This window comes from Stegodyphus dumicola, chromosome X1 (genome assembly GCF_044657685.1).
Source record: "Stegodyphus dumicola isolate Sdum_Otavi_A_Nest chromosome X1, ASM4465768v1".
NCBI lineage: Eukaryota > Metazoa > Arthropoda > Arachnida > Araneae > Eresidae > Stegodyphus > Stegodyphus dumicola.
In genome coordinates this window covers 93,360,303-93,385,261 of record NC_140780.1, presented here as the reverse complement: position 1 = coordinate 93,385,261, position 24,959 = coordinate 93,360,303, and the positions used below count along the sequence as shown (strand labels likewise).

The 24,959-nt window shown below is 30.6% G+C and overlaps 1 protein-coding gene across 3 annotated transcripts in view; it reads right to left on the bottom strand.

Moving 5' to 3' along the window:
• Positions 1-1,371: 1,371 nt before the first annotated feature.
• The window catches only part of LOC118185264 (tyrosine-protein kinase Fer-like), a 120,953-nt gene continuing 97,365 nt past the window's right edge, over positions 1,372-24,959 (bottom strand). For all 3 annotated transcript variants that reach the window (XM_085808283.1, XM_085808284.1, XM_085808285.1), the window contains 3 exons: positions 24,016-24,167; positions 23,813-23,935; positions 1,372-6,639 (listed from right to left, as the gene is read on the bottom strand). In XM_085808283.1, coding sequence (XP_085664409.1) covers positions 6,497-6,639; positions 23,813-23,935; positions 24,016-24,167 — 418 coding nt within the window. In that variant the 3' untranslated portion in view covers positions 1,372-6,496. The remainder of the gene's footprint in view (positions 6,640-23,812; positions 23,936-24,015; positions 24,168-24,959) is intronic.

Here is a 24,959-nt window from a genome sequence, read left to right as displayed (position 1 = left end):
ATATCTTCAAAGTTTGAACTTCGACCTAAATAGCAAAATGAAAAACAAACACAAGTATTATTTACATATTAATTAAGAAGCATCAAAGCCATCAATTCCCAACTGATCATAAGTATTCTGTTTTAATCTTGCAGACAATAAGAGATGATAAAAAAAGTGGTTTGAGAAGGCAAGTAATGAATATTATGATTAGAATAGTCAGAAAACTTAAATATTACATGAATTTTTCAGTCATTATACAAGATATTCAATGAATAGAAAAATATTTAAAAAATATAACCTCCTTTTGTTTTTTAAGCTTTCAATAATAATTGGGAGTACACAGAGAAAACTCATAGAATGAATGTAAATGAGAGCTGTTATTCACATTCGATATTCAAAGAACATAAATATTTCAGCAGATTTGTGTTTTACTTTAATTAAGAGCACTTGCTCCAAAAATATAAATTTTTTTGGAAGCAGAAATAGGTGGCATGTCAGTTCATAGAAATGAGTGAAAACTCAGAAGCACTGCAAAGTATCTTTACATAAAAAAGGCATATTTAATTTTTTTTACTAAAAAAATACTTCATTTTTGTCTTTGGTATGAATATAATTTTCTCTATAATCCATTAAATTTAAGTTTGAAGTAAATAAATTTTATTGGATGAACTTTATCTTCTAATTTATGTGTGTAATATTAAGAAAATGATCAAATTTTAGAACATTTTACACAGATTCCTTTACAGTGCTTTTACACACCACATAAACCGGTAAGCCAAGCGGATAGGGGAAAACTTCAAAAATATAATAAGGTAATTTTACTATGTGGTGGGTGGCTTTTCAAGCCTTTCAATTCTCCTATATACAATGTACTTAACAAAAATTTTATAAATCGTAATTTGCATTAAAACTTATTTATGCTCATATAACTATTTAATTAAATTTCGCTATTTTGTTAAACTCTTTAATAAATAAACATTTGTAATAAAATGATCAGAGTGTAACATGTGACAACATTTGTAATAAAATTAACTGAGTGTGGCACTCTTTTGAGCAGACAATGAAACAGCAGATGAAATACTTTGCACTGGCAGCATTCTGTAAGTGTTACATAAATTTTTTTCACTTTAATAATTTTATTGGCTAAATGCAGACTTTGCTGGAGTTTTCCTTTAGGCAAATTTTTGGCAGCGACATGTATTTCATTTTCTGGTTTATGTTGCTAGCATTGTCATGTGAATGCATCTTAACATTGAATTTATCTAGAGATAAGTAGTTAAATTGGAATATACAGTAAATTGATATTTATCCAAAACTGGCAGTGTCTCAAAAGCAAATTTAAAATTTATTTCAACATAGAAAGGAAAAGATAATGGAAACAACTAAAAAGAAAACACTGAAATAATGTTTATTTCAGTAGTGTATAAAGAAAACATATTTTGATAATACAAACAACAACAAAAAAGTTTATTTTAGCAATGTAAAAGGAAAACATATTTTGATGATACAAACAACAATGGCATAGCATATCCCAGATCACTTAACATAATCTATTAAAAAAATAAAGCATATATTTGGCACTAAAATGTTTCACTCCTGGGAACATAGCACGAGATCACGCAAAATTAAAACTACCCAACAACTCAATGAAAGATGATACACTTTAAAAAAATGTTACTTTCCTAATTCACAAAATATTTGTTTTACAGTTGGCATGTATGTATAGCACTGTTAATTACTTCTTGCAAATTCATATGAAACAGAAATGCATATTATTTCCGTAACTTTTTTTGTATGTTTATTTCAAAATACCATGTGAAATTTAATCTGAACTAGAGAAAATATTTAACAGGCTACAAGCTGATTAAAATTTTCTTTTTGCTTACCTACAAATTTAATGTTTCCCTGGAAAAACTGCACAGAAATTATAGGTGTGGAAAATTTCAATAAGACAGATGAAAGCAACATGTTAAAAACAAGACATGATTTGTTCATAAGTATATGATTAGTAGTCACTGGGTTTTTATATTTCTTTTTTAAGGAATATATTAAAGTGACTGTTTCTAAATTTTTAAGGATCTGAAGAACCCAGATGAGATTTGCATTTCCCAAAATGTATTCTGAGATCAAAATAATTTATCAAAAAATTGACATTTATGGAATATTAACCTACATTACTACATAAACTCAATATATATATATATATATATATATATAATATCTATATAAAGGCATGCACATTCCCCCTTCAAACTCATAAAAAAAAATGTTTTGTTGCTATGCAGTTACCAATGTGTACATATTAGAACTTGCTTTAAGTGTTCTCTGGACATATTACTAAAAATCTGTGGCTGTGGTTTTTTAAAAGTTTTAATAAAAGTTACTGTACATACTAAACTATGACTTAAGTTACTGTACATACTACTGTACTACTTTCATTAAAGTAATGAAAGGTTTTCAACAAGTTTGAACATAAACATATTCAAAATATGAATGTGTTTTAAGAGAAACAGAATTACATTGAAAAAAATGTTTAATAAACAAATAAATATTCAGCTTCTTTTTTTTTTTTGTAAAATTTGATACCCTTTAGATCGTAATTGCTCTTTATTTCATAAATTGCAGTTTCATATTTTTAATTGTATAATTTCTGCATGCCATCTTACCAGATTTAAATTGATGATCTATAATCTGGAGAAACCCCTAATTCGGAATCGCTGAAGTCCCGACGAGTCCGGATTTGGACTTTGTACTGTATATATACATGTGTGTGTGTGCTTGTGAACAGTGCATCTATTTAGAATAGGCACACCATGCATTAAAAAAAAATCAAACAAGTGCAGTAACAGGCTACATTTGGAACTAGATCATGTCTTTAAAGCTTCAGTTGAATAATAATAACATGCAAAATTAGGTCAAACAGCACAGCATTCCCCCGGCAGGAAAACTTTGAGGATTCACAATCCCAGGAAGTATCATTAAAAAATTAATTAGAACAAAACTACAATTAGGTTTGTTTTTCAAGGTAATAACAATGCAGCCTAAAACTTTTTTTATGAATACCTTACGGTATAATCTTGTTTTTGGAAGGGGTACATTAACCGGTCATTAATAACTCTCAACAAAAAGATAACATTAAAGCAACAAAAATATGAGTATTTAAAAACGTTTTGAAATATTTTTAGCATAAATCTGCTTTATAGTGAAATAAAAACTGTGTTCTAACAAGCCAGTTAGTCATGAATGTCTTTCAAAACCCTTTTATTGTAGACAAGGGTTTCAATCTATTTAAAAATAAATAAAATAATTTTCTTAAAAAATTACTGTCTTATTTATAAACTGCACAAAGTGCAATATATATCATTCAAAAATATAGCTTAGAATGATATCAGTACATATTGTCAACAGATTAGTTTTCAAGATTTAAGGCAAATAACATCATGGACATCAAACTACATTATACACTACTAGACAAAATCCACTTTGGCACATAAATATGTCAAAATTGTTGACAAATACTTGACATGAAAAGGAAAATAATAATAATAATAATAAACAGGTTTACATAATAAAAATAAATTTGTTTTTACATGTCATTATAGTTTTCCTCTTACAAAATTACCATAGTAAATTTAATACAAGCAATAATTTAACATTTCCATAAAATATTTCTGTTATTACACTAAAAGCCTGAGTATCACAGTTTTGAAATCGAGTTAAGGAAGATAGCTCTTGAGCACTTGGCCATAAATACAACCATAAAATAAGTTATGCCCCCTCCCTTCCAAAAAAAGAAAGAAACACCTTTCATTTTTTTCGAAAATTTAAGAATAAGGTCATTTTAATATTTTAAATTTACAGTTAATGGGTATTGTTTGGTTCTTAATAACAGAATTCACAGATTCTGTATCATTGCTGATTACTGTGATGTTTGTGTATCATTATGTTTTTTGCCCTTGAACTATCTTCAGAATGCATATGACAGAAGGGGGCATTAACAAGAAATAACACTTACCACTCAAAAAAAGTTATAAACTGTGTCATTCTTTTTAGTCAACTCTCAAATTACTTACTAAATGTTTACTTTACTTGCATGAATTTATATTTAAAAAAAATGGATACATGAAAACATGTAAAAGCACAGAATTAAAACCATTTTAACAATATACAGCAGTAAATTAAAACAAATGTCACATTGGTTTGTGGTCCGCAAAAGAAAGATTTTACAGCAATACCAGCAAAAAATATGATAAACTTAGGGTTAGACCTTCTAAAATAACTTCAACAGAGAAAAGAAGTCTATGAAAATCACAAGAGAAACTACTTTTGTCCACTAAAGTGCTTCAAGGTGAAGCTGGTCTTAAGCCTGAATAATTTTACACTCACACGTGAATATCAAAAGGTGCATTCTCAAACTCCAAATTTCCATTTTAAAGAAAGCACCAAAACGCACGCAGTTTCCCAAATTGCACCATATCAAATGCAGGCCCGGAAAAATGGACACCAATGAAGCAAAAATTAATTTGAAATGGATTGGAAACAATTTGCCGACTTCAGGCAAAATAGGCAAGGAAAACTGTTAAAGCTGCAGGTGGCAATCTAAAGTTTTGTGTGTCTGTGGAATAATGGGCACCTGATTTTTTATATTGATGGCATCACTGCCAAAGAAATATATGAGGACACATTAGAGAACACAATGCCACAATGGACAAAAGCGAATGTGCCACTGAAATAGCATTATAAACAAGATAATGGTTCAACATTTTTAGCAAAGCTCACAAAATGTCAGTTTGAACAAAACAAAATTGATATTCTGCCATGGCCCTTTCAGTCATTAGATCTAAATCCAAATGAGAATGTATGGTATAATCTAAAAGATAACATTTGAAGGAACCTTAAAGAATTGTGCAAGATACATGTAATTTTTTCTGTTGTTGTTGTTGAAGAATGTCTAACTTGTTGACTCCATAACAAACACAATTATTGCAGTCTTCATAAAAGAAAGTTTTTACAACTAAATATTAACGAAGATGTTAAAATTTTTGTAACAAACAAAGCTTCTATTCTCAATAACCAGGTTTTTTTTACCGCAAAGAGAATCCAAACCCCCAAACTCAGTGACAATACTTATAGAATCAATAAATTATATCATTAGGACTCCGGAAACATAGATTAGTACTAAATTAAGGAGGTTAAAAATGTCATCATTCTTAAACCTGCAAATGAATAAAAGTTTTTTTAGTGCCATAGCTGTATATTTTAAAATGTAAATTTTAATATTAAATACTTCCACACACATAAAAACTTGCTAGATACTCCTTTTAAAATTTTGCTCCATATCTCTGTATAACTGGCCTAATGACGCACAAAAAGAATTCCACATTACCAGTATTACAATATATGCACAACACACAACAATGTATCTATATTTAATGCATTACATGAAATATGCAAAAGCAGAGAAATGAATCTTTTTTATGGACAATTTAGAGAGATAATGCGCTTTAAAACTTAATTCTGTTATTGTACAGACACTAAAATCCCTGGTTACATTTTGTTCCTTGCTTTCATATTTAATAGCTGCAATATACCGATAAATTAAAGCATTCTAACTGCTAATATATAACAAAAATTATGCTGCGTGAAATAGACATCATGCTTGTAATAGTAATAAAATAACTCCAGCACTATAATTTGGACCTAACATTTGCTTAAAACAAATCTCCTAATTATTTAATTTAACAAAAGTCAAATCTTTCTTTTAGCTGTAAACATTACACGAAGGAAAAAAAAAAAAATATTTGCTTCAGTTACCTTCCTCCTAAACAGGAAAACAAATCTAATTATTTCATTTAACAAAAGTAAAATCTTTCTTTTAGCTGTTAACATTACACAAAGAAAAAAATATTATTAAAATATATTTCAATTACCATAAAACATCTAAATGAGAAATTATGCAGTTCATGCATTTTTTATTACGATTAAAAAAAGGACTTGGAACCTTTCTTTAAATTAATGCAATGTAAAAAGGAAAGTACATGAAATAATTTTAGGAGCTGTTTTAACTATAACAATCAAAAGCAATTATTAACAAATGTTTAATAAAAAGCTAATTTAAAGATGTACATAGGATAATGGTTATGTATTTTGAGCACTGAACATATTGGAATGATAAGCTAAATTTCTTATTTTCAGATAAATAATGAAATGAAGTACATAAATATGAAAAGTATACATTCTTTTAAAATTAATATCTATTTCATCAAATAAATATTTGCCCTAAGCATGCAGATTATGCATATGTCAGAAACAAAATACTAATTTTTATATAAAAACATACCAGAAAGTGATAAAAAAATGAATACAGACATGGAAATAATACTGTAGAGCTAATCCCAAGTACAAATGGGAGGGATAACTGATATTTAGATAGCAAATTTTATAACATTAAATACTAATAACTGATACATGATACTGTGAAAACCTGTATCATCATGCTATTAACTTGAAAAATCTAAATGAAACTTGATGCAATGCTTTCTAATGTTTCTCTAATCTCAGCAAAATGAGGCCTTCTGTCAGGATTATAGTCCCATGTTCTGATCATTAATTCATATATATATTCAGGAGTATTAGGTGGCGATTCAAGTCGATAACCTATTAAAAGGCACAAATAAGTAAAATACAATATAATATAAAAATTTAGTATATATATTGGCCATAATAGCATCAAAAAGTAGTACGTAAATTAAGCAGTAACTTTTATATGGTGGAAATAAATAACTTGAAATATTATTAATGCACGACAATATGAAAATTTTATTGCTAAAGCCTGAAAACTGACAAATCCTAGTTTACCACAACAAGGTAGGGTTAAGTCACAAAAATGCTTCTAAATGCTTGGCCAAATTGCATTAGTAAATGCAAGAATTTACGAAACATCGTCAGGTAAAAGTCCAAAATTTCAAGACAAATTATTATAACAGAATTCTGACATCCGATTCTGAACTGACAGTTGTGCAGATTACAGGTTGTATTTGACTTTTTCCAATTCTTGCATTTAATTTTTATCATTTGGACATAATAACTAACATAAAAAAAACATACTCAAATCTTAATTATTTAAATAAGTTTTACTTAATATAAAAATTATAATGAAATTCACAAAGAAGATAATGTTGGAAAAAGGCCAAAACATGATGCAGATAAAAGGGATAATGGATAGGAAAATTAAAAATTCTTTTGTAAAAATACATTGAAGTATTTCATGTATAAAAAATATTCCCATAAATAAAATTACTTTTAAAGTAATCTTTATACTCTTAAACAAGAGAATAAATAAATAATTGCATTATTTACTGAAACCAGAGCAGTAAGAATTTCTATATGCTAATCTTGCTCTTTACACCAAAGAATGTGAAATGGCAAGCTCTCATTCACATAGCCTAAACCAGTCCAAACACCTCAGATGACTTTCAAATCTGATCCAATATGCATTGAAGCAAGCATGCAGGGTGCAGGCAAAATTCATTCATGAAGAATCAGTCGTAATTTAATGCTGGCTAAGTACAATGTGTAAAACTTCTATTTGAGATTTAGTTTTTGTTGTTGTTTATTTCTTGAAATTTTTGTTCTGCAGTATACTTTACATGTGACTTTTTAATTCTATAGAAATATTTTTTGTTTCATAATTATTCATTTTTGTACTTGAATATTTCATGAATTGTCTCTATCATTATACTATCTCTAATGTTATTGCTGTTTTAAATTACATTTTAATTTTAAATGACTGTACTATATATTTTCATAAACTAATAAATGCAACATAGCATAAATAACTAACATAAACAAAACATACTAAATTTCATTTAAATATTAGTCTGTAGCAGCAGTTCTCACATACCATCTAAACAAAAACTGAAAAACTTTAGTACCACTAATACATTTTGCAAGGATTATTTTTCAGATTCTCAATAGAAATATTTAAAAAAAAGATTTTGCCATTTGCACAACATACTGGCTATTTATATTAAATGTGAACACATTAAAAATATTAGATTAAAATATCAAAATGTAAGTTATAATAATTTAATTCTAAAATTAAGTGTGAAATTTGGGTCTGTTTAAGAGAGATCAGTTTCTTTATGTTTGTCTGGTCTTAATTTCACTTAGTTTAAACCGTACATTAGGATCCATGTTTAATTTTGTTCTGTATTTATTTATCAAATATAACATGGACAAAAATCCTTGTTCACACAAATAGGTTATGCAAAAACGCAATAAAAAATTAATAGCTTTATTTGAAATGTCATTAAATTCTTTTTTCAGTTCAGCCAAAAGTTAACAAGTGTGCTATTTTTGAAATCTTCAAATACGATTTAATCATAGGAAATGTCCATCAATTGTTCTTTTCCTTCAAGAGATTTTTGAATTTAGTAGTTAATAAAAATAAAAATCTGAAAGCCTTCAGATTTTACATTACGCCCAAAAGGCCTTTTTTTTAACGTTTTCTGTGTTACCTTTATTTATTAAATATTATGGTCTTCGTACTTAAACCATAAAATTCAATTCAACAGTAGTACGGCAAAACATTTTTAAAATAAGCATATCAGTAGAATTTTCGATACACAGTCTTGCACGCTGGAGATAAAATGTTCTTTTTCGTATAGTTTTACCATTTCTCGCTTTGAAATCATTGAGTATATTAATCAAAAATTTGTTAAAGTTCTACAAAATATGAAATAGATAATAAAACAAATTATAAATTATGGGTTCCAGATGTCCATATTTGGTGGAGGATTATATTATTGAAAATTTTATGGCTCCGGGTACCATTGTTTTATCACAATGCGAGAAACATACATTTATGCAGATTCTTCATTATTTAATTTCTAATATAATACAGGGCTGTAAAATTTGATGGAAACAGTTTTAAAAGTGAATCAACGCAAAATGCCAAAACAAAATTAGTAGCCCTTCTGAGCTAACTCTCCCTTTGGGCTAAAAATACTTTGTGTACCACCGGTTAAGAATTGCTGGTTTATAGTATGCACTTATTTCTTCAAAGATTAGGAATAACATGTACTTTCACTCCATTCGCATTTCAGCACTTCTTAGCTGTTGGAAGTTATTATTAGACAGAAACATGAACTGGGATAATTTAGGTTTCCGCAGATGTAATTATATTCCCTCACTGCATGAAAGAATTCAATGAAATTCTTCACGCCTGCGACCACAGCGCCTCTGGTTAGAAAAACTTTTTACTGGCGAGTCAGTCGAAAAGAGTACAAGATGGAGTAGGTTTAATAAATGAGTGTGTTTACCTTGAGTGCCAGTTTTATTTACAGTCCATTTCAAAGAATGAGTCTATAACAATATTATCTTTAAGAAAACGAACTGGCCAACATATTGGTCCTTAAGCAGGAGATAATTATAAATGAGAATCATCTTCAAAGTGTATGTGGATTTGAAAGGTATGGCTACTTCTGGATCCAAGAGAAGTATATTCAGCAGTCAAGTAGATGATAATTTACTGTTTGAATTATTTGAGGTTTAATTTGAGCTTATATCTAAAAGTACTGGATTAAATTAAAGAGGATTTAAGGCTTATGGCTTTTGAAATAGATAAAATGACAGTTTGAATTAAACACACAAACAGTGATGCGTATAAATCTGATCCAGATTCTGTGAATGAAATTGCAAAAATGATTAATGAGAGGAGAAAATCTGAGGAATCTAAACAGCGCTTGAGAAAATTACATTAGAATGTTCTAAAGCAGAGTTAGAGTTGGTTTAAAATGCGCGTGGAAATAAAATCAGATATTCCTAAAATCGAAAGTAATAATGAATCACTGGACACAGTTATAAAAAGCATTTGTACTTTAACTAAGAAAATACCTACAGTACAGAAGTTTGGGGTTTTTCTTTTCCTCTTTGGAGAGAGCATATGTCTCTAAGGAAATACCGGAAAAATATAACGTGGAAATTTTGTTGAATTTGCTACGTGATAAGGCATCTAATACAGTCAAAAGTCATTAATTCAGACACCCATAATCCGGACATCAAAGCTACAAATATTCTGCACATGCGTCGCATTGACCTTTACGGCTGCGAATATGCGTGTGCGCATGCGCATAATACGTTTACGCATGCGCGTTTAATGCATAACGGACGGTATAAGCTAAGCTAAAATTATCTAATTCAGTTAATGTTGCAGACTGTGTTGTTCCTTAATCTTCGAATTGGATCCGGCTTATTATTTTTTGCAGACTGTTAGAGCAATTTTATAAAAGTAAGCTTGAACTTTCGATTATGTCAAATAGTATTTCCGATATATATTTACTAATATGTAAAGGATCTACAAAGCGAAAGTATGTTTTGAAGTCCATTAAACAAAAAGTGGAATTGCTGCAAAAAATGGATAAAGGCATATCCTTTGTTTATCTAACCATTCCAAAATCTGTTTATCAATTTCACGCTGCTCTGCAGCGGGGGGAAATGCCGCGGCGCGCAATGAATTGGAAGTTGATCTGTCAGCACTATCCTTATCTTCAGGGCAGATGCTTTTATTTTATTTGCCTCATCATTTCTTACTAAATGTAGTACTTCATCTCGATGTACTCCGTCTTTGATATGATTTAAATCAAATTCCTTGTCATTATAATTCGCTTCTGATAGTGAAGAAAGTGACCCAGAGGTTATTTCAATTGACAAATTAGTCGGTATTCTCGACTCAGCAATTATAGGACTTGAACAGCGGAACTTTGTAACTGAATAAGAAATTATGTCTGTTTATAGAATTAAAGAGAAAGTATTATCACATAAAACGAAGCAACTTGAACAACTTACACTAAAAGAAATGTTTAATAAGGTAAACAAATAAATATTAACCCTCTGACCGCTCAATTTGTGGACCAAAATCGCTTCCGAAATTGCGTAATTTTTATTTATTTTTTATTTATTTTTTTTATATTTTAAATGTATATATATATAGGAGAATTGAAAAATGCACTTTTTCTTTCTAGAAAATATTTTTATATAGAGTTTTATAATGAGAAACTACGTTGCCAGAAAAACAAATTTCAGATGTTATCACAAAAAAAAATCTTTTTTTTAAATAAATTTCAGTCGCATTACAGTTAATTTCTATTTATTGCATAATATAAAAATGTAAAATTTAAGAAAATATAAAGCTCTGAGGAAAAAATACCTTAAAAATGCAGTTTAGTATGATAGAGTTCAAACTTCACAGTCTTTGCACCAGATTCAATAAATCTAATGAATAATCAATCTAATTATTAATCTAATCAATAATTCAATAATTTAATTAAATAATCAAGATAATCGCTGAACGTTTTCTAGCATCTATTTCTGTAAGCAAAAAGTGAAGTTTGAGCGCTAATATCACATGCCTTCAAATGCCGCAATTTAGTGGACAATTAACGATATATGTTGGCCAAAACGTAAACTAAACACCTAATACTGTATATAATTTATTTCAGTGGTTAAACAGGGAAAAAATGGGGTTCGCTCCTCAATAAAGGAAGAAAAACATATGCCCGCGGAAATCGGGGGATGAGCAAATTTTGCTACATTTGAGTGGCCCGTGGAAATCACGGGAAGATCAGCCAGAGGGTTAAGCTTTTTTTTTTTTTTTTTTTTTTTTTTTTTTTTTTTTTTTTTTGTAAATTTTGATACCCTTTAGATCATAGTTGTTCTTTATTTCATAAATTACAGTTTCATATTTTTAATTTTATAATTTCTGCATGCCATCTTACCAGATTTAAACTGATGATCTATAATCCGGAAAAATCGATAATCTGGAATCGCCGAAGTCCCGACGAGTCCGGATTAATGACTTTTGACTGTATTATCACTTACATAGAGGAGAAAGATTTAATTAATTACACAAAAGTAAAAGAAATAGTATTACGAGAATTTCAACCAACACTGCATTCATGTTTGGAGCAATTTAGAAAAGCATCCAGACTACAAAATGAAACTCATGCTTTTCTTTTAACTATGGTTTGCTTTGTTTTTAACTACTAGTTGCAACTATTATTTAAAATTAAGAGACATAAAGGATTTTGAGTCATAATATCTGATGACATATAAAAGACTTATAATATCTGATAAAATTTATCAAACTCTTGATAAAGAAACAGCAACTCATATTAGTGTGAGACAAGGAGACAAGTGGTTTAAACCCAGTGAGCTCGGTAAAGAGGTGGATTTATTTTTTTCATCTAATGGAAAATTATTTGCTGTAAATTCTAATGGTTATAACAGTTCTTCGAGAATTGTTTCGAAATTATTTCTTTCAGATATTTCTTCTAATTGTGTGTTATGTAAAACTGAACATCACCATTTATCTAAATGTCCAAATTATCTAAAATTATCAATGAATGATAAAATGGAAGTTGTTAAAAAAAATCATCTTTGCTTTAACTGCATGTCAAATAAACACTCTGTATTAAATTGCTCTTCAAAAATGTCTTCTTTTTGTAAAAGGAAGCATCATAAAACATTGCATTTTCCAAACCGAAATTCAAATGAAAACCGTAATGCATGTAGAAGAAAGGAACTTGGAATTAAAAGTGAGTCAACAAATACTGTTCAAAGTTCAAGGCCATCGACAACCCCGGTGTGTGATAACCATTAGTTTCCTAATGTAGAAGCCCAAGAGTTTGTACAAAGCTTAACATTCTTGAGTAATCATTCGAATAAAAAGAAAAATAAAGTGTTACTAAGTATTGCAATTTATATTTTGACAGACGCAAACGGAAATGAATATAAATTACTATGCCTTTTGGATAGGGGAAGTGAATCCTGTCTTCGTTAAGTAAACAAATCGTTGATATCATGCAATTAAAAAAAGAACAAGTAGATATAGTAGTTTGTGGTTTAAACAGGGTTGCCACTCAAACAGGAGAATGAAATTCCCTGATTTTTCCAGGTGTGTTTCAAGAAAATTTCAGTCTATCCGCGTAATGTATGTTGACTGTGCTAAGAGGTAAATTAATTATGGTATTACTTGTATTGTGCAGCAAATTCACTTAATTATTCAATAAATCCCAGAGGACATTTATTCTTAATTATTCTTGTTATACTTTGTTTGATAATTTTGTTTACTTTTCCACTTAAGAAACTTAATAAAATTTAAGATATATACATTGGATAACAAATGTATGTTTTATTTAATTATTACGTCATTAGTTCAACGCGAGGCTAATCTGGTCCTTATAAATCACAATGCAATGCTAAATAGTTAGGTTACATTTTAGGTAAATTTAATTTGTGTGAGGTATGTTCTTAAAAGGCACCTTAACACTTGAAAACACAAATATAATTATAATAGTTGTTGTTTTCTCCATTGAAGATTGAGATTAGAATCTTCCCAATCTGGAATAAAATAAGGCTTTTTTGCAGACATTCTGCAGCTAAATGAAAGAAAGAAATCTATTTTAATAAATTGAGGTATTTTGTATTTATTTCGCAGCATCATACATAAGGAACACAAGGAAAAAATATGTGCATTAAATTTCGTGATGGTATGTCATCATACTGCTAGAATTAATTTCAAGATTATGCCAGAGAAAATTTCCCGAAATTTGGAAATATTATTTACTAATAATAAATAAACTTAGAGGGAAGAAGCATCATTAAATTATACGAATAACATAAAAATAAAGATAATTACTTAAAAATTGAATTAAAATAATCGACGATATTTTAGCGAATATAGTTATATTACATGGTTAGCATAGATGACTGATTACTATTTTTTCTTTTACTGCAAAATGGCAAGGTATTTATTAAAAAAAAAAAAAAAAAAAAAAAAAAAAAAAAAAAAGGTTTAAAAAGATTTTGCGGTAAAATTCTAGTATACGGTAAGGCTTTGGTACGATTTTGAAAATTGTCGCCAAGACCAAAATGACCCGCTTACTATGCATCGTCATGTCGCCAAATCCCATTGTACCATACATGGGGATTATTCTAACCAAAGAACGTCTATGCAAAGAATCTCTAATTCTTTGGTCTATGCAAAGAAGAAAAGGTTCCATACAAGTAAAATGCTCTTACGCCGCTAGAATGCGGAGGGAAAATTTGCCAAGGGATTTGGCGACGGAACCTGGCGGCCAGAAACCAAACTGGAAACCAAAAGTTGCGGGCAACTTGCTTTGCCTTTCTAAAGACAATCAAATTGGAGCTGTGAAAATTGGCTCTATGCCAGCTGCCCGAATGATACACAATTCGCCAAAAAAGTTATCTCTTCCGACGTCGGCACAAAATTCGCTTTTTTTTTTTTGGCGAGATCATTGTATGAACTTCCCTGACTTTTCCCTGAATTTTTTGGTCAATTTTCGAATTCCCTTACTTTTTCTGGTTCTCCCGGTTTTCCATATAGCGTGGCAACCCTGTTTAAATGATTCATCTCTAAGAATAAAAACAAGAGTTAATGTGAATATTCGTAACGAAAATAAGAGTTATGTTAAAAATATAGATTTCTTGGTATTTCTGAAAATAAGGACAGACTTTATACCCTCACAGAGAGTAAGCATTTCTCTTGAGAATTTTGGACGTATAAAAGTAGCAGATGACAAGTTTAATATTCCCAAACATATTGACTGTTTGCTTGGTGCAGAGGTATATTTACAGTTACTACAACCAGGTCAATTCGATCTGATAATTCTAACATTATTCTACAAAACAGTGTGTTTGGATTTTTTGTGTCTCGGAGTTATGTAACAGAAAAATAGAGTGTGGTTCATTGTGGAATGATAAAAGAAGAAACAGATTTAGATCAAATACTCAAGCAATTTTGGAAACTCAAAAACGTTGAGGCTGCAAAAATGGGAAATAAAGAATCAGAATTCTGTGAAGAACATTTTAACCCTTAGTGCTCCGTTGGCCCCACTACGGAGCTGTCTGTCATTTGTTCCATAACTCTGTTGGCTCTGCTGCGGAGCCATCCGTCATTTGTTCCACAACTCCGTAGGCTCCACTGCTGAGCCCAATGTTTTTAGCATGATTAGGCTTAAGATGTTACGGAATCGTCGGCGTTGGCAATTGTTATCTGTAGTTAAAACATGCTCAGTCTCACTACTGTTACGACTGAAACATTATTTGACCCATTTTATGGTTAGCAACATGGAGAAAAATAATTATTGTGATGAGAACATAGAGTTGAGTGATAGTGAAGATGTGTTTGATTTTTCATTGTTAGAAGATTCATTGTGCAAGACAATGTTGATTATAATTCTGACACTTCAAGTAGTGGTTCCGAAATTATACTACCAAAGAGACGATGAATGGTAGTTATTGAAAGTGAAAGCAAAGTGAAAGTGAGTCGCCAGAAGACTTAGATGAATGGCGTGATGTCACGGAAGAATTAGATATTCCGGATAGAATACATTTTAGTGTATTGCCAAAGGTCATTGGACCACAAATTCCTACAAATATCGTACAGCCGACACAATATTTCAAATTATTTTTCACAAACGAATTGTTAAATGAAATTATAAAAGAAACCAACAATTAATTACGCAGAAAATGTTCTAGAGAATAAAGAAATATCTAGTAATTCTATTTGGAAAACATGACGTGTGGTGGAAGAGGATGAGTTTTGGGCTTTAACTCTGGTGAATATGGAGGATTATTGGTCAATTAAGGAGAATAGTCACAACCCTTTCTTTGGTAAAATATTTACAAGAAAAAGATTTATGCAGATATTCTGGATGCTGCATTCCGCTGCGAAAATGTGCCGGAGTTGCTGGTAGGTAGTGGTACAAGAACGTGCGGAGCGCTAAGGGTTAAAAACAACTATACCCGTGAAGAGAATGGGAAATACGTTGTTAAGATGCCATTTAGGGAAGATCCAATGTGTTTAGGGAATTCGAAACAAATCGCACTTAAAAGGTTGAACTCGTTTAAAGTAAGGATGAAAATTACTTATTATTGTACTCAGATTTTCTACATGAATATAGCGAACTTGGTCACGTGACTGAAGTGAAGGATGAAGATGAGTAGATGGGGACATATTATATTCCACACCTTGGGATTTATCGCCCTGAGAAATGTTTGAGACCTTTGAGAGTAGTGTTCAATGCTTCGACTGCAACATCAAAAGGTAATTCGCTGAATTCAATTCAGTGTAATGGTGGTGTAATTCAAGAGGACTTGTTTTTCAATTATGGTACGTTTCTGAAAACATATTTATGCTTTTACAGCGGATATCGGAAAGATGTAATGATATAGATTCATCCTACTCAACGGGAGCTAGAGAGAATTTGTGGAAAGAGTTAATTAATGGTCCAGTTAAAACTTTTGAGTTGAACATGGTCACCTATGGCAGAGTAAGTGCACCTTTTTTAGCCATGAGAACATAACATGAGCTTGCTATACACGAGTTCACAAATTTTCCATTAGCAGCTGCAGTTCTACAGAAAGATGGATGATGTGCTAACAGGGTCCAGGCCATTGAGTTCGGGAAAAAAGATACAGCATGAATTAATTTAGATTTTAAAAAGTTCAACTATAACTCTGCACAAATGGTGTAGCAACAATCCGGAGCTTGCAGTTAACGTTGATGATGAATACTCATTTCGGTGCGCGAATGAAGTTTCAGCTTTTCGTGTTTCCTGGAAAGCTTGTTTTAATTTTAAAGTGAAACTAGAAAATGAGTGTGATATTACTAAAAGGCAAGTTTTGTCAACAGTAGCGAGAATCTTTGACCCACTTGGTTTATTGGGTCCCGTGACAGCTAAAGCTAAAATATTTCTTCAGAGACTATGGTTTTTGAAGCTCAATTGGGATGATCTTCTCTCTGAGCTGCCACATATATGTAATTTAGAAATTAACAGATGCATTCTAATCGCAGAAGCAATTGTTATTGAATTACACGGATTTTGTGACGCCTCTGAGTTAGCTTATGGAGCTGCAGTTTATTGTAAATCAATCTCCCAATATGGTAAAGTGGTGATAAGGCTTGTAACAAGTAAATCAAGAATTTCTCCTATAAAGCAAGTTGCCATACCAAGATTAGAGTTATGCGCAGCTGTACTGCTCGTGAAGTTAATGACTCGAGTAATATCTGCTCTGAAACTTAATGTGAATAATGTATTTTTCTGGAGTGACTCTATGATAGTCTTGTCTTGACTGCAAAACGAGCCCTGCTGTATGAAAACTTGTTTGCTAATCAAGTTGCGGTGGTTCAAGAAATGACGGATGTGCAACAGTGGCGGCACGTTCCATCTGGCTGATATTATCTCCAGGGGACTTGACTCAATCAAGCATGTCCGAAGTGAACTATGGTGGAAAGGTCCTAGTTTCCTAATGAAGGATGAGTATCCATGTAAAGTGATTGCCACGGAAGTTATTGTGAAAGACTCCTGATGAATTCAAAAAACGTAATGACTCTAAAATTTCACTTATTATAAAAGTCAATTATTTGCTAAGTGAATTCTTAAATTTGAGTAATAACTATGTTAAAATTTTGCGTATTTTAAGTTGTATTTACAGGTTCTACAATAACTGCAAGGCTAAGAACAAGATTAAGGGTCCTCTTAGCAGTGAGGAAATTAAACATGCAGAGTTAAAACTAATCAAAATCGTTCAAGAAGAAGAGTTTAAAAAAGAATTACCTAGTCTCCAGAAAGATGGTAAAGTAGTTCTAAATAGTAAGTTAAAAAGTTTGTACCTCTGTTTAGATAAGGAAACTATTTTGCGAATAAGCGGTAGACTACCCAATAGTAAATTTAACTTTGTAAGAAAATTTCCTATCATATTGCTAAAAAATCATAGATTAATGATCTTAATAACAGAGATAGTCCATAAAAAATACATGCACAGTGGACATCAAGTATTATTGTGTAATATTAGACAAAAATTTTGGCTTTAGGTGCTCGTAATCTTTGTAGGAAATTAGTCCAATTTGCTTTAAAGCAAAACCAGCTCAAGGCCCATTTACCACAAGAGTTACACAAAAATTCCCATTCAAATGTGTACAGTTGATTTTTTTGCCCATTTATGATAACGTACAAAAATCAGAGGAAAGGAAATCATAATAAAATATATTTATGCATTTTTGTTTGTTTTGTAACAAAGGCTTGTCATTTAGAGCTTGTTACAGACCTCTCTAGTGAGGCCTTTATCACAGCATTAAAAAGATTTGTTAGCAGAAGTGGTAAGTGTGGACGTATCTTTTCTGACAATGCGAGAAATTTTGTTAGAAGTAATTTAGAATAGAAAAAAAAAAAAAAAACTGAACAAATTGATCAACAGAGGAGAAGTTGGGTAATTATTTATCCATCGAGGGCATCAATTGGACTTTCATTCCTCCACGTGGTCCTAATTACAGAGGACTCTGGGAGGCAGCCGTCAAGTCCGTCACAGCATTAAAAAGATTTGTTAGCAGAAGTGGTAAGTGTGGACGTATCTTTTCCGACAACGCGAGAAATTTTGTTAGAAGTAATTTAGAATTGAAAAAAAAAAAAAAAAAAAAAAAACTGAACAAATTGATCAACAAAGCAGAGGAGAAGTTGGGTAATTATTTATCCATCAAGGGCATCAATTGGACTTTCATTCCTCCACGTGGTCCTAATTACAGAGGACTCTGGGAGGCAGCCGTCAAGTCCATCAAACATCATTTCAAACATGTGGTGGGAAATTTAAAATTAACATTGGAGTAATTTTTAACTATAATTACCCAAATTGAGGGGATACTTAGTTCACACCTACTGTATCCTATGTCAGCTGAGTTAGATGACTTTCACATCTTGACGCCTGGTCATTTTTTGATTAGAAGACCAATAACTGCATTAGTAGGACCCCACATTTTAAATGTAAATAATAACATGTTAAACAACTGGAAAAAATTAACAAAAGTAATTCAGTCCATCTGGAAATGTTGTTGAAACAATTATTTAAGTACACTTTAACAATGAAATAAATAGTATTATGGAAAAAAATAATGTAGAAGTTGGTACTATGGTCATTTTACGAGAAGATAATGCACCTGTTTGTAAATGGCCATTAGGCAGAATTATAGAAACGTTGGCAGGTAAAGATAATAAAGTAAGATCGTAAAAGTAAAAACAAAAAATGGAACTTTTACAAGGTCAATTTCTAAAACTTGCATTTTACCTTTACCTAAATGAGTAAAATTAAAGTAATTACAAGATGTATATCCATAAGATTCATATTATTATATTGTAATTAGATTGTGCTGTAATGCTATACTTGTGAAAATTTTAAATTGTTGAATGCAACCATGTCAACGCTGGGCGGTATGTTCAGGCCCACGAGCACAGCGCCCCCGGTTAGAAAAAATTGTTACTGGCAAGTCAGTTGACAAGAGTACGAGATGGAGTAAATTTAATAAATGAGTATGTTTACCTTGAGTGTCAGTTTTATTTACAGTCCATTTTAGAGAATGAGTCTATAACAATATTATCTTAGAGAAAGTGAACTGGCCAGAAATTTTTATTTGGATAAGTGCTGTTCGGAATGGGATTAAGGTTAGAATAAATCTGGATTTTGTTAGATGTTAGTTTGCCCTAGTCAGGAAAAGGCTTTCTAGGATTATTTATTTTGTTGCTAGAATTACTATTATATTGAATACTGACGGCTTTGGGGAGCAGTTTTGATGAACTTTGGTCTTTGCATATTTTGAACAGTCATTGATTCCTAAAGTATGACAGAAAATCTGCACTGCTTAAGAAAATTTGCTATTGAGATACTTGAAAATATATCTGATTTTTTTTGGTAGCTTGAATTATAATTTTAAGATGTTCAAATGTGAACTAAGTTTTCATTCAAAAAACCAGTTTTCCACTGCATGCAATTTTTGTTTACAGTCTAATGTTATCAAATGGATTTTAATGTACACTATCAACTTAAAAGTTATTTCTTATATCAAAAGGAATAAGAATTAAAAGTTTTATGTACCTTTCACACCCAGGACAACTGGAGCAAAATTCAATATTTTCTCCCACTCTGCCTATTACAGTACAAAGTCCGAAATCTGGACGTCCTTTATCCGGAATGATCTAAAATCCGGACCTCAAAACCACCACCAACATTTTCTCGTAGGCTTTAAGCATGCGCATTTTAATTCCCCCCTCCGTGCATAATAAAACATCTGGAGAGTCCTGATTCTTAATTTCACTTCAACACTAAATAAAATACCTCGTTATTGAAGAAACAATCATTTTAGCATAAATTTGTACGATCAGTAATTTGGCTCCGTTGCTGCATATCTGTTTTGGCACACATTTCAAACCGAAACATTCCACATAGATACATCATTGATATGACGCCAAACTGGCGAATTATTATTTATTATACTTTCTTTTCATCACCATGTTTATCAAAACATGACAACTTGAGTAAGGACTCATGTAGCGATGCTTAACAATTTTTTTTATGTTAGTAATTGAATAATAAAGGAGTATGGTAACCTTTTATGTTGACATTACACTTGGCGATGATTACAGATTTTAAGTAAATGTTGACGAGGAAAAATTTAACAAAAATTTCTTTCCATATGCTAAAAATAGATTTTATTGATGATACTCAAAGACCAAAAGATGACATTTAGGGCTACTTGAATTAAGAATAACGGATTTGTTATTCACATAAACCCAGAACCAGCGCCAGAGCTTGTATGGCCGCATCGAGTCGCAGAATTTAGGACCCACAGACGCTTTAAGATAGCTAGAGCAGGCCCTCGATAAGGCTTAAGTATATATATGAATTTATTTATTCAGAGCTCTGATAAGCCTTAAGCATGTGCAAGAAATAGACATAATAAATAACTAATAGAATTCAAGCTTAATTGTCTTGGCACGTGATAGAAGCAAGACATAATTTAACAGAACAACTTGTCGTTAGTTGCCAGGCTCATGATGCACAGCCAAATCTGTGCAGTGAAGGATAGCTAAATCTGATGATGATAGCCACTAATTTTAAAGGTTTTCAGATATTGCAAAACAAAGGTGAAACTTTCCAGTAAATAGATTTTGTAAAGACATGTGAAGAATCGGTAATAAATGAAGATGATATAAAAGAAATTTTTCATTGTGATGACAATGCTTTTCAATCAACAATCAATTAATAAATGGCGAAATCTGTAGTATGATTCTAGATCCAGAAAATAGCGCTACTGATAGTGAAGAAAGTGACAGAGAAGTTACTGAAAACGAGAAAATTTTTATTGACTACTTAGTTGGAATTCTCAAAACAGCAGTAACAGGACTTCAACAATGTAACTACACAAGAGATTACATCTGTCTACAGAATTAAAGAGAAAGTATTAGCACCAAAAATGAAACAACTTAAACAACTTACATTAAAAGAAATGTTTAATAAGGTAAACAAATAAATATGAAGCTTTTTTTTTGTAAATTTTGATATCCTTTAGATCATAAATACTTCATTATTTCTTAAATCACGATTTCATATTTTTAACTTTATAATTTCTACATGTAAAACTTCCGAGCTTTAAACTGATGATCTAATATGTGGAAAAATCCCAAATCTGGAATCGTCAAAGTCACAACGAGTCCGGATTTCGGACTATATATTTCTGTGAAACTACACAAGAAGTTGTGGCACTTTAATATAAGCCAAGAATTCATTTTTTAAAATAATTTGATATAGTTCTCTAATAGCTTCTCCAGTGATGGCAGTTTTGATGCACATATATATATTAACTTCAAGATCTATATTTAAGCTTATAAAGCTTGTTGTATGCAATACGCATTTCTAATTCATTTTTTTTTTACAGAGTTGCCAGTTTGTTGAAGTTTTACTTCTCCCTTTCAAATTCTTTGGTTATATTTCATGCATATGCACTTCTATCAGTAATACTACTAGTGCTAAAGCTAAAATTTAGGTGAAGCATCTTTTCCCTTATCATGTTTTTCATTTTAATACCAGAAAAATCTCTAAAAATATTATTGTTAAGAATCTATCCCTCTTTGCTGCTGATGTAAGCTTACATGTTGTGTGGAATATAAACATTTAAGTTAGAACCCAGTACCTGAAAAGTTGAGCAAAAATAAATTCTCTACCTTAATCGCATAACCTCAAAATAAATTTTAAACACAGTGGACTGACTACACACCCAAAATTAAGGATTTGTCCAAAATGGAAAAAGTTGCAGAGATTCATGATCTTTGTTTGCTATTAAAAAACAGCACTGGTGCACCCACAGAAAATTATAAACAACATCAGTAATAAAATTACTTTGCCTTTTTCAATCAAAAATACGTTAATAAATATAGTTTACCTTTGTTAGAAAGTTTACTTGCTGATATAATCACTTTTGAATATGACATAATCACTTCAAAGAAGAAAATAATCACTTTTGAATTTGTCATACTCTTTTTAAAATCACAATCTTGCTTCTTTACATCCAAAACTCAGTATGGATTACAGGCATTTGCAGATTAATACATCATACAGAATGCTACATGTGATATATTAACTTACTGGTGAACAATATAGAATTTTATCTCAAAATATGTGGGTAAGAGAAATTAAGGGATATTCAAAATTAGTATAACATTAATTACATTAGACAAAATCAAATGAAATTTGGTTGATGAGTAGCACAAATGTAAGTGAAAAATTTAATTGGATCTGGGGCATTGCCTTAAAGTAAAATCCTGAAAAAAAAGGAGCTATTTTTTTTAATTGAACTGTATAGCAAAATTCTTATTGTTTTAAATATATAGCTTTGCAATCAATCATATATTTTAATTAGAATCAGACATTTAAAACAAAACAAACTGCATGCTGTCATATCTTTTTTTTTTTTTCCCCTGTCCACAGACTGTATATGTTTTCCAGTTACAGCATTGATTGACGAAATATTTTACATGGGCAAAAGGAAATTCTTTTGCCTTCTTTCCCTTCTCAACGAATACTAATCAAAATACTTACCTAATACTTCCTTTTATTTTCAGTATCATGTTTTTCTTATTAATTTACTTATGTTTGCTTTATTATTTCACTTAAATTATGACTTTTTAAAATTTATTATTAATTCTCTCACTTTTATTTAAGCTTTATGATATTTAAATTTACTCCTCATTAATGTAACTTAATTCACTAGCACTTTTATTCTCTTATATTTTTTAATACCTTATTTTAATTACTTAGTTACTGTTTTATATATTATAATTCTACTTATTTATTTTCACTCATTGCCCCTGACAGCTTTCCCTACACCTCCAGAATTTTTAATTTTAAAACTTTAGAAATATACTTTTCATTTTATTAAATTATGCTAAAAAAAGTGAAAGAAGTCTTTTTTTTTCAAGCAATATACAGAAGCAAATTAAATCATAAATCAAGGTGTTAAAAGACCTGACCTTCTCAATACACATAGCAACACATGCAAGCAAAACAACACTTAAGGTTTATTAAATAACAACATTATTTCATACTGTAATGAAAGATATATTACTTAAACTCCATTTTTAGCCCTGTATAACTTTGTATTCAGCCATACATAACAAAAAAGAAAAAGGACCTTAATTAACAATTTGTTCAGTAATTAGGATAAATGATCATAGTCAATCGTTCAACTCATTCTAGACTGTAAAAATAAATTTAGTTTAACAAGAATACAAAGAAGGCATAAATAACAGGTAATTTATTGCATTCAAAGATGCAAGATTTTGTGTAAAAAATTTAACATGAATAAAAATAATGTTAAATTATATTTGCATGACACAGTTGCATACAAACCAGAAGTAGCAGTTTATAGTTATTTAAGAAAATTAATTTTAATCAATTTGGATATATGATAGGAATTGCTTACCAGAATCAATCATTTCTCTGGCTTTGCTGTTTGACCAGCCTGCATAAGGTGTACTACCCAAGGAGAAAATCTCCCACATAAGAACACCATAACTCCAAACATCACAAAGACTAGTATACCTCCCTACGAAGGGGATATATTTTAATATTATTCATTAAAAAGATGCATAAATCTGTATTGAAGCAAGAATATAAATGTCATACCATAGTTAAGAGCTTCTGGTGCAGTCCATTTAATAGGTATTTGTTTCATTCCATCAGACACAGTATATTCTTCTTCTTCCCTAGACATGCCAAAGTCTGATATTTTTACCACATTGTTATGACCCACCAAACAATTCCTGGCAGCCAAATCTCTGAAACAAAAAATACTTTAAGGAAAAAACCTGACATTTCACATTTGCAAAGATTACAAAAATTCAACTTCTTTTAAACAACAACAAGGAATTCAGAGAACTTTGAGTCATTTATAATGGAAATAATAGCTGGGACATCAAAGGAAGAAAGGGCATTTATTTATATTTTCCTATTCTAAAAATATTCTCCAATGATACTTATAATTGTATTGTTGGCTGTATTTCAATTTCCTGCATTTTATGAGATGAAAATAACGCTTTTGAATTTCCTGCATTTTATGAGATGAAAATAACGCTAAGTTTTTGTTGGACTAGCAAAGCCATGATATTACATTTAATTCTGCCTGTTCTTTTATATAACTGGAAAACTTAATAAAACTTTGCATAGAAGTTCAGACACAATATGATACATGAAAAATATCTTGAAAAATCATAAAATTCCAGTGTGCTATTTAAAATGCAGACAGAAGGGGGGGGGGAAATACCCAATACAGTAAACAAAGAAGAAAAATATTTACATACAGAAGTCTTTGGATTATAGGCAGGCTAGGTTAACAGATTAAGTACAGAAGTAATATATGCCTAAAGAAAGAAATCCTTCCTATAGGACATTTTAAGCAGAAATGACTTGTATTTATGCTACTCATGTGGAAAGTAAAAAAGCTCCCATGCAGACAGTCTGTCTGCAGGTATTTAAACTTGGTTGAAGCTACCAATATTCAGCCACCAGTAGGCACTTGCATTATATTTAAATTAAATGTATATAATACATAGAATAATTTTTTCAATTTA